Below are 10,691 nucleotides of genomic sequence, written 5' to 3'. Positions count from 1 at the left end.
CATCCCAGTCTAATTTGGAAGGAAGCTCATCGGAAACAAATAGGGTATTATTGTCAAGAGGGTTTGTTGACTCAATAACACCCATGAACTTCTCTTCGACTTGGAAAATAATTCCGGATTTTCCAATGGAAGCATAAGCGGAGTCCTGGATGAAGCTTTCTGGCTGCTCTATTTCACTCCTGAAGAGATTCCACTCCCATGCTGTCACTTGATGTTGAGAAATAGAACCTGGCAAGAAAGTATCAGATGGAAAATGGAGTACGTTCTCCAAAAGCCGAGCATAACCAGTTATGCATTCTGTTGCCATCAAGTTCTTAGTTAAGAGTCTCCCTGAAGAAGCAATTGTTTGAGCAAATTTAGAGAGCCTTCCATCTGATATCAAGGGTGAAAATGCCTTCAACAATGCATCAGGATCGTTTCTTCGAAAAAATATTCCATGAACTTCATCAGCCATCTGCAGTTAAAGGTCCGACAATAAGCAAACAACGTGTTTGGCATTGTCTGATAATCAGGAAACTATTAACTTCAGTGTACTCACATATTTTTTCATGACAGGAAAGTCGGGTGTTATGATTGGGATACCAAAGCTCATAGCTCGCACAATTAATGGAGGAAAATTTTGTTCCTCTTGGGACGAAGCATAAACAAGAATATCTGCCATCAGTAGAACTCTATTCACATCCTCGTCCAAACCAAAATGCCGAACAGTGCCTTCGGTCAATCCGAGCCTCGACGCAACCTCCTGCATTCATGTATTAACACAGAATTATGTCTTCAGTATTCAATCTCAACCAATACTAGTCACATACAGACGAATCAAATTGTCCGAGGATATTCTTTCCCTGAATGTGTTTGTAGTAGCACAAGACCAATGAGCATCTGTGGATTGCATTGATTACGGAAACTATAGTTCCTAATCATCTAGGAAGGACAAGATATGATTAAATCCAACCAAAATATTTCTTACCTGTACAGCATCACTCTGTCCGTTGGTAGAGTTACCATATAGAAAAACAAACTTAAAGGAACCGCTGGTATCTTTTCTCCTCCCGTATCGTGTTAAAAGTGGTCCCAACATGTGCATTGCCACGGCATTATCCCAAGAAAACTCATCATAAAAGAAGGAACTCCCAAGCACCAAGATGATCAGGTCATCCTCGCCAAATTCGTTAATCTCCCTTAGTTTTTGTTTTGTACGGATTTCACTGTAGCTTTCCGCAGCCCAAACATCAACTACAGATTCTGGAATCACAACGAAGTTCCCATCATCAAGAACGCTATGCAACATCTGAACAAATAATAATAAGGTCTTAGTCGAATACAAAACACACACTTTGGTACACTTATGTAAGCTTATTGCGGACAGGAATCTACCGGCAGGGTAAACTGTGGAAAGACAACCACAGCTGCTCTCGCAAAAGCACTTCTCCAGTGGGAGATAAGAGAATTCTGGCCCATCCTTTGGTAAACAGGCAGCCGATTTGCAAGAATATCTTCATGAACTATCCATACAAGTGGTACAGAACGAAATGGCTCCTGCATAAGGCTGCATATATATATAATTTTATCATCCTAGAATCTTAACTACAGAAGTAACTTGCAAAATTCTGAGAAGCCCAACAGCTTGTTACTTTTTCACATCTTAGGCAGCAACAACCAGTATAAGTACGCAATACAAAAAGTCACTCTGATAGCAGGCTGCTAATCAAACTTAATCTACCCACCTTGAAATGGCTTCTTTTGCTTCAAGCGAATCAGCAATAACTCCTTCAAAGCTGCAGAAGATGAATCACTGTAAATTTATCTAGGTGGAGTTGGAGAAACAAAAAATATTTAATAAAGCAACCGAGAATCATTTGCCAAGAAATCTCATTTGAAAATATGGCCAGGAAAACAATAAGAAAGTTTTCAAAGAGTTTCTAGGACACATACAATGTCCAATCAGTGTGCCCCAACTGCCCTGAAACCAAAACTTTGACATGGCCAGCTAGCTGTTCCCACAATGAGCGTGCTTCACCATTCTCTACGGCAAAAACCTGACAACTTTTAAGGTCACAAGCTTTTCTAAGAGAAGCGAGAAATAAGACACATATAAGCTTGTATCCACTTCACTGCATATTTGTGGTGGATTAACAAATTAGAGAATCCATTCTGCTTTTAGCATAATTAAGAGAGAGTAAAAAATCTTCAACATGAATGCTAGAGCTGCAAACATAAAATGCCATAAAGTTTCACCTTAAACACATAACCCAGTTTTTGAAGATTCTTCATAACTGTGACCAACATTAGTGTTCGAGGATCTTTCTTCATATTCCCTAGTACCTGTCGTTCATAATATATACAACAGATGAATGAACTCAAAGTGCATGGAGACAGAGACAGAAAGGATAATATGAGATCGATCAGAGAAAATAAAACAGGGTTGATATACATAACAACGGTAATTTTCCAAAGCTAATGTAGACATGACTCCTATTAGACTGAAACGAGTGATTGACCATGCAAGTAATTGCAAAATAACCGTGAACAACCCACTTTCAAGTTCAAGAATAATATGCCAGCATGACTTCTTAACGCTACTACAACGTAATCTAGCTTCAATTCCATACCAATACACCAAGGTGCAGCGTCTAACTGAAGCATATGGCACTTTCTCATGAGCCTGTATATGTCTAGTCAGGACGTGTAGGATTGCTAAAATACTATATTATTTCTTCCATTGGCTCAGGCTCAAACACAAAAATTTAGATCTTGATCCCATAAAGTCCTACTTGACTAATTCAATCTTGCTGGTGGTAATCTACTTTAGCTAAGATGAGAAAAGAAGATAAACCAGGGTCCACATCAAATTTTCTAAAAGAAAATCTCTTTCCCAGAGAATCTTGGCCAAGCGCTCTTTTCCAAAACAAAAACCTTTCCTAAAGTCTGAATCAGCACTACTTGGAAGGCTCCTCAATTAAAAACATAATGAACAATGTCGCGCGTTCCCACAATCAAAACCTCGGAACCCTAAGTGCTAAACATAGAAACATTGAGTATATATATATATATATATCAGTATCTGTCTAACAGTGGTGAACACTAGTCTACGAGAGTAACTAAAGTGGATCTAACAATCCTAGCACTTAAATAAACAGGTCTCTACCAATGCATAAATTCAAAAAGGTATATATAAGAAAAGAACTCACGAGAGCAAGCCTTGGGGGACGAACACCGATCCTAACAGCGGAACGCAAGGGATCAAGCCCTTCCCCTTCAATCAACGTCTTAGCAATACCAACAGGAACATACTTCAACGTAGTCCCCAATCCAATTCGACTACCCACCAGCCCTCCCTTAACATTCCCTTGCCAAGTAATCGAATTCTGAAGCAAGAGGGAAGACATAACGAACGCACAAACCGTGAAGGCGACGAGAAAGTAGAGCAAACAGGTGCCGCGAGGCTTAAGCAACGAGATCAAACCCTTGCGATTCAGCGATCGGCCAATGTGATGAGGTCGGTTACGCAACGAAGGCCGATCCAAACCAGAGTGAGATCGATCTCGCCTGTCGCTTGAATTCCGCTTAAGACGGAGTCGATCCCTAACGGAATGAAAAGATAAGTCTCCGTTCCCGGAGAGGTTGTGATTACCGTCTCTCCCGACGCCGCCATTGTCATCGATCTCGAGCGAGAGAGAGTTTCTCCCCATGGAGAAAGAAGCAGCTTCACTGAAGAAGAAGAAGAAGAAGAAGAAGAAGAAGAAGAAGAAGAAAGAAAGAAGCTTCTCTCTCTGTTTCAGGTGCCACAAAACTTCACCATGAGAAAGAGATATTCAGATTGAGAATTCTTTTTCTGTACTTTTTTGATTTTTGAGTTTTGCGAATCTGTTTAAGCGGAGACAGTGGTGTGAATGTGAAAGAGAGAGAGAGAGAGAGATTGAACCAAAAAAATTATTTCTAATTGATTTAAATTAAAAAAAAAAAAAAGTGTAATTAAGTTAGGACGGTGACAACAATCGTATCGTCAGAAAGATGAGATTTTTTAAACGCGTTTTTATTACATACACCACACACAGTAAAAAAAAACAACAAGTCCAACTTGCTTTTTTCATGAGCAGTAATTGTCACTATTAGTGATAATGAAATCTCTTTTCTTTCGTAAATCTCTCTCTATCTAATTATGTCACTTTGCTTTATTTTAAGTTATGGAAATTAAATGGTACTACTGCTAATGATAATGAGTGTAAACAACATGACTACTACTGTTTCTAAAGCATCTTTACTAGGTAGGTTTAAGAACCTTTTTTAGATGATATATTTACAACAACAAACAAACAACAAAAAAAAAAGATAATCACCCAAAACGAATAAGTTGTGTGTACCCGTAGATTATCAGGTTTTTGTACTTTTTATTCCTAAGAAACTTTTTTTATCAAAATGAATGATTTAAATTATCTTTATTTTAGGTGTAATCATTCGAGTTAAGTAGTGATTTAAGAGTCGGATAATCCGATGCAAAATGTTCTTATCTTATACTAGTTTTTTTTTTGACATTTATATCTTATCCTAGTTTAATTATACGATTGTTTTTCATTTATATCTTATACTAGTTTATACGATACGATTGTTTTTTTTTTATCACAATAATATACGTTCTTGTGGCTTTTGCTTGGTAAAAACGAGTATTAATATATGATCTGAAGCATTTAATCTTCTAACGTGTCCGTTGATTATAAAACAATCAAAATTAAATGAGAATACTATTACTAAATTACTACTACTATTAGTTATCAGATGCTTAAGAAAGGAGCAATTATAGGGTATAATAGTACAAGTGTACAACCAGTGTATAGTGCAAATAAAAGCACTCTGCAAGTGAATTAATTAAATGCAGCGGGACTGTTCTTCTTCTTTTTTTTGTAGGTTACTTTTAATTCAATGCTGCATCCTGCATATAAATATGGTTACATCCAATTTTCTCCAAATTTAGAATGTAGGAAGAAATAATACCATAACACTAGAGAAAGAAAAGAAACCTAAAACGTAACATGCGTAGACCAGGACAAATTTGAATCGATTAGACGTAGTCACGTAGATATATTGATGAACCCATGTCTTTTCATCAAAGAATCACAAGTTGTTGCGAACAACACATCCTCATCCACACGACGACGACACACCCTTTCGTTTTCCATAACACTGTACAATATTTGTCAATGGTTTAAAGTTTTGAGGGTCCATCCATAATTATTTAGCTCTTAATTATATAATCACATGATTTTGTACACTTTTCTTTTCCTTTTCGTAGATTTTTATTTTCATCCGTGCAATTGTTGAGAAAAGTGTCAGGTCGTATACTTTTTATATTGACATCCACATATACATACATGTGTACTGACATACAATCACTAATTACAATACTTTACCATTGAGATTTTATACATTGTATTCTTCATTACGGTATCTTATTTGTGTCTTCTCTTGTTTCACTTGTTTGAAAAGGAAAGAAGTAATGGACAATTTCCCCCAGATCTTTTAAATTTTATGATATATTTCCCTTTCAAAATATACTTTATTCTGTAAATTTCAGAATAACTAGTGTCGGATTTAACAATATATAAAGCCCCCAAAAAATACAAGTACGAAACGTAAATAGTAAAAAACACTTATTCCCGGAATAGGCCATGCTCATTGGTCATTTCCCACCACTAGGTTAGTACAAAACTGAACCAACTGTCCCACTGCGAGTCAGATTTTTGCATTCGTATCGATCAATGAGAAAGCGACACCTGACAGATTACGTTGTCTTCTTAACTAACACCCAAACAAAGTAAGATATATACAAAAGAAAATTCAATCATACTCCTATGTCTTATCTTTTATTCACTTCACAAGATTCTCTTCTTCTTCCTCCTCCTTAACCTCAACCCTCGGGGCTCAACTCCCTCAGTCCATGGCAGCAACCTTACCTCTATCTCCGATTAACCAACCTCATTTGTGCCGGAGGTCTAGGTTCGGGAACAACACTTTGCCGACGCACCGGTTCTGTTCGCCGAACTTCTTGATTTCTTCTCCTTGTTTCATCGGCTTGACCGGAATGGGGTCGGCTAGTCAGTTACGTGCTCGTCATTCTCTGATCTCTTCCGCAGTTGCGACGAATTCGCTGTTGCATGACGTCGCAGCCACCGTGGCAGTGCTCGGTGGAGCCTACGCGCTCGTCCTAAGCTTCGAGAGTCTCACCAAGCGAAACGTCATTCAACAGGTCTCTTAATTAATAATCATTTTAATTATACACACACAATTTCGCCAGATTACAATTCCGATCGAGCTAGTTATTCGAATTCACCACTACATATCACTGCTGCTACTGCTTATTGTTTGAATTTTCTCAAGTCGAGTTTTTGCAGTACTACTACTAATTAGAAACAGGAACGAGCCTAAATTTTTTTTTTGCTGTGAATTAGGCTTTTAGTATTGGATTTGTAAAAGTAAAAGAGTTGGTACCACTCTTATTATGACCAATCAGTACAGTAGTGGTAGCTGAAGTGGACAAAAGCAAAGTGGTACAAAATTCTTACCGGTTTATGTGTTACCACTTTTTCTAAAACCTCTTATCCGTAATCGCTGACCCCTAAAAAATAACATATACCGTTCAATGTCACTAGCTAGATCCATATACGATCTAAATTGATAATTTGATGTTGCTTTGTGTTAAGAAGTAAGAATAAGAAGGAAACAATTTCTTTGATTCTCTTTTTTTTTTTTTTCTTATCCGTAATAGTGATTCTCTCTATTCACTTTGTCTTAAATGGTGTGAGCAGAGTTTGAGCAGAAAGCTTGTGCATATACTCTCAGGTCTGCTTTTTGTACTGGCGTGGCCAATCTTCAGGTATTGCTTTAACTTCTCCATGTGTTAGTAAATCTCTAAAACGTATAAAACTCGCAGCATTTTGATTTCTTATTTCTTCACCTTTAAGTTTAGCGGATCGAGCGAGGCTCGATACTTTGCTGCTTTTGTTCCGTTAGTGAATGGCTTAAGGCTTGTTGTTAACGGATTATCCGTTTCCCCCAATTCTACGCTAATCAAATCCGTCACAAGAGAAGGGAGACCAGAGTAAGTTTTTGTCTACCTCTTTTCTTTTTCCTCAACTCTTCATGATTTTACAAGAATCTGATGACTTTTGTTTTCAAACCAACACAGAGAGTTGCTTAAAGGTCCTTTATTCTACGTTCTAGCACTTCTTATGTCTGCAGTTTTCTTCTGGAGAGAGTCTCCTATCGGTATGATATCCTTAGCAATGATGTGCGGTGGCGATGGTAAACTTTTTTTTACCTGTTAATCCCATTTTTTGGGCTACGTATATTATTGGAATCTAAATAGCCATTTGGAAAGAAAGAGTCTAAGTGCAAACATGATCAAAACGTCTTTGTAGGAATAGCTGATATCATGGGACGCAAGTTTGGGTCAGCAAAGATACCTTACAACCCAAGAAAAAGCTGGGCAGGGAGCATCTCTATGTTCATCTTCGGCTTCTTCATCTCTATCGGGTAAAAAAACAACCACCAAAATGTCTCCTTCATGATGATGACCGAACTGAGATGACATTTTTGCAACTACTATACTTTTGTAATTTGCAGATTACTTTACTATTACTCGAGTCTTGGGTACCTTAACATGAACTGGGAAACGACTTTCCAGAGAGTCGCATTGGTCTCAATGGTCGCCACGGTGGTCGAGTCTCTACCCATCACGGATCAAGTAGACGACAACGTTTCGGTTCCTCTGGCTACAATTTTAGCTGCTTATTTATGTTTCGAATATTAATTAGATTAATCCCCTCATATATAAACCGACGAGACGACCTACAAATGTTGCCACAGACCACAGTTATGCTACAAGTTGTATAGATTTTACCTCTGCCATTTACATTACAATTCAACTTAAGATTCATAAATATCTAATCTGATTTTTGGGTTAGGAGTGTTCGGTACATAGAAAACAAAAATGAACCAATGAACCATGGTGTGAATTTCCTAGAAATATAGGGGTATACTGAGATTTCCTTTTTTAAGAAATACTATAGTGATGATGATATCAATGTAATGTATCCCCCCGAATCAAGAAAAAGATACCTAACAACAACTATTGCGACTTTGTGACTCGCGAGAGGTTAGCATTGATTCATTGTTGACGATTTACGATATGTATTGGTAATTCTCAATGAAAAAAAAAAACAATAAAGGAAAATTTCTTTAAATACACACATACAGTACGATACAAAATTTTAGGAAACTACATTCTCTCTATTGTGCATGAAATATTGAAATCTAAAATGCAATGTTCCAAATCAATGAATGCATTTTATGATGAGAAAGAAAAATCTGTCTTTGATTACTATTTTGTTGTTACCTAATAATTGATCCATGATTCAAAATTGTTTCCGTAAATAGATCAGTATCGGGGTGGATCTGATTTCGATTATTAAGACACGAAGACAGTAAAAGCAAAGATATTTTACCAAAAAGATGAATTCAATTCATTCAAAGAAAATTGACTTTAATATTAGTATCTGAGTCATTCACAGATCACATATCCAAGACTAATAAAAATTAAAGCGTTAAAATTAAATGCATATCTGATAGTATCCAATGTAAACTTATTTGTAATTATCTCATAAATTGGAGAAATTAAACCGGACAAAATACTGACGAAAACCCGAAGCGGCCGGTTCTGGTTTCCACGCGTGTAGCGGTAGGTTTACACGTGTCACTACAAAAAAGCAAACCAAAAGGGGTGTTTTGGTAAATTCAACAAACATGCCAAGTAACGTTTTCGCTTCTGCATTAACACACACACACACACACTCGTCACCTTTTATTTTAGTTTCCTCTGCACCGCAGCGAGAGAGATGATGAGAGAAGAGAGATCTCTCTTTCTTCAACCTTTAAATGGTAAAAAATATTTCGTAATTAAGGATTTTAATTACTAAAATTTTGAATTCATAATTACCAAAAAAAAAAAAAACAGAGAAAAAAAAGAAATAAAAATAAAATCTCTACGGCGATATTTACACGGTTAAGCCGCCGAGGAGGAGGAGGAGGAGGAAGATAATAAATCCGATAATGGAAGAGAAGACGGAGAACGTTGCTGCTGGTTCTGGTCACAACAAGCATCACCACCGTTACAGATATCGAAGCTCCGGGAGGCGTTTTCTGTTCTTCGCTTCCTGTTTTGGGTTTTACGCTTTGGTTGCCGTGACGTACGCGTGGTTCGTGTTTTCTCCGCATATCGGCCGTACGGATCATGTATCGTCGTCTTCGTTGGGTTGCAGAGAGGATAATGAAGGTTCATGGTCCATTGGTGTTTTCTATGGTGATTCTCCCTTCTCTCTCAAACCAATCGAATCCGTAAGTTTCTCTAATTTTTGTTTTCTCAATTTTTTGTTTTTGTTTTTTTGCCTTAGGTCACAGGTAATAGTTTCCATCTAGGGTTCATAATTTTTTTTAGGGATTTTACGACATTGTGTTTCTGATGAGTATGGGTGATTTTAAAAAAACAGGTCAATGTATGGAGGAATGAGAGTGGAGCATGGCCTGTGTCTAATCCAGTTTTAACATGTGCCTCCTTGACCAATTCTGGTCTTCCAAGCAACTTTGTAGCTGACCCTGTTCTTTATGTACAGGTACCATATATATATAATCCTGATCCTTGAACCCTTTTGTTTCTTCAATTGATCATAAAAGCAGAGGAACTACATAATATTTATTTTCTTGTGAGTCTGATTTTTGGGTGATTCAAACAGGGTGATACTCTATACCTCTTCTTCGAAACTAAAAACCCCATTACAATGCAAGGGGATATAGGAGTCGCTAAAAGTATTGACAAAGGAGCTACTTGGGAAACTCTTGGTATAGCATTGGATGAGGCTTGGCACTTGTCTTTTCCATTCGTCTTCAATTACAACGGAGAAGTAAGATATATTCAGTTGCATGCTGTTGTTTCAGATCATTCCTGTATCTTGAAAATTTTACCTTACTTTTTTTTGATTGTTGGTTTAAAAGATATACATGATGCCGGAGAGTAACGAGCTAGGACAGCTTAATCTATACCGCGCTGTGAACTTTCCCTTGAGTTGGAAGCTGGAGAAAGTTATCATGAAAAAGCCGCTTGTTGATTCGACTATAATCCATCACGAAGGAATCTATTGGCTGTTTGGATCAGATCACAGTAGCTTTGGGACAAAGAAGAATGGACAATTGGAAATTTGGTACAGCAACTCTCCTCTTGGCACATGGAAACCACACAAGATGAATCCTATCTACAATGGTAAAAGAAGTGTTGGTGCAAGAAATGGAGGCAGAGCGTTTTTACACGACGGGAATCTCTATCGTGTTGGTCAAGATTGTGGTGAAAACTACGGGAAAAGGATACGCATTTTCAAGGTTGAGGCTATTTCCAAGGAAGAGTACAGAGAAGTTGAAGTCCCTTTCTCTTTGGAAGCGTCGGATAAAGGTAAAAATTCTTGGAACGGAGTTAGGCAGCATCATTTCGATGTGAAACAGCTAAGTTCTGGTGAATTCATTGGTCTTGTTGATGGTGACCGTGTAACTTCAGGCGATCTGTTTCATCGGGTTATTCTCGGTTATGCCTCTCTTGCATCTGCTATTTCCGTGGTTGTATTACTTGGTTTTTTGCTTGGGGTTGTGAACTG

The 10,691-nt window shown here is 37.6% G+C and overlaps 3 protein-coding genes across 3 annotated transcripts in view; 2 read left to right on the top strand and 1 right to left on the bottom strand.

The window, feature by feature from the left end:
- Nucleotides 1-3,912, bottom strand: part of LOC104708672 — a gene marked incomplete in the record, with an annotated part of 7,278 nt that extends 3,366 nt beyond the window's left edge. Inside the window, 8 exon segments of the mRNA XM_010425270.2 lie at nt 1-454; nt 539-742; nt 968-1,288; nt 1,375-1,546; nt 1,725-1,775; nt 1,933-2,036; nt 2,236-2,322; nt 3,189-3,912. Coding sequence (XP_010423572.1) covers nt 1-454; nt 539-742; nt 968-1,288; nt 1,375-1,546; nt 1,725-1,775; nt 1,933-2,036; nt 2,236-2,322; nt 3,189-3,689 — 1,894 coding nt within the window.
- Nucleotides 5,844-7,936, top strand: LOC104708671 (phytol kinase 1, chloroplastic-like). Its single transcript, XM_010425269.2, has 6 exons — nt 5,844-6,241; nt 6,801-6,868; nt 6,962-7,093; nt 7,181-7,296; nt 7,413-7,527; nt 7,618-7,936. Exons 1-6 carry the CDS (start codon nt 5,933-5,935, stop codon nt 7,802-7,804), a joined length of 927 nt encoding a protein of 308 aa, XP_010423571.1. The 5' UTR covers nt 5,844-5,932; the 3' UTR covers nt 7,805-7,936.
- LOC104708670 (glycosyltransferase family protein 64 protein C5-like) overlaps nt 8,848-10,691 on the top strand; it is a 10,175-nt gene continuing 8,331 nt past the window's right edge. Inside the window, exons 1-4 of the mRNA XM_010425268.2 lie at nt 8,848-9,387; nt 9,540-9,662; nt 9,783-9,950; nt 10,042-10,271. Of these exons, the coding sequence (XP_010423570.1) occupies nt 9,103-9,387; nt 9,540-9,662; nt 9,783-9,950; nt 10,042-10,271 (806 nt within the window). The 5' untranslated portion in view covers nt 8,848-9,102. The remainder of the gene's footprint in view (nt 9,388-9,539; nt 9,663-9,782; nt 9,951-10,041; nt 10,272-10,691) is intronic.

The sequence above is a fragment of the Camelina sativa genome, chromosome 8, assembly GCF_000633955.1.
Source record: "Camelina sativa cultivar DH55 chromosome 8, Cs, whole genome shotgun sequence".
Taxonomy (NCBI): Eukaryota; Viridiplantae; Streptophyta; class Magnoliopsida; order Brassicales; family Brassicaceae; genus Camelina; species Camelina sativa.
Note: the sequence above shows the minus strand (reverse complement) of the source record. Positions and strands in the feature narration are given on the sequence as shown.

Coding starts and splice junctions, on each gene's coding strand:
- LOC104708671 (XM_010425269.2), top strand. CDS start 5,933: ATGGCAGCAACCTTACCTCTATCTCCGATTAACCAACCTCATTTGTGC. Junction 6,242..6,800: donor AGCGAAACGTCATTCAACAG/GTCTCTTAATTA, acceptor TGGTGTGAGCAG/AGTTTGAGCAGAAAGCTTGT. Junction 7,094..7,180: donor ACAAGAGAAGGGAGACCAGA/GTAAGTTTTTGT, acceptor AAACCAACACAG/AGAGTTGCTTAAAGGTCCTT.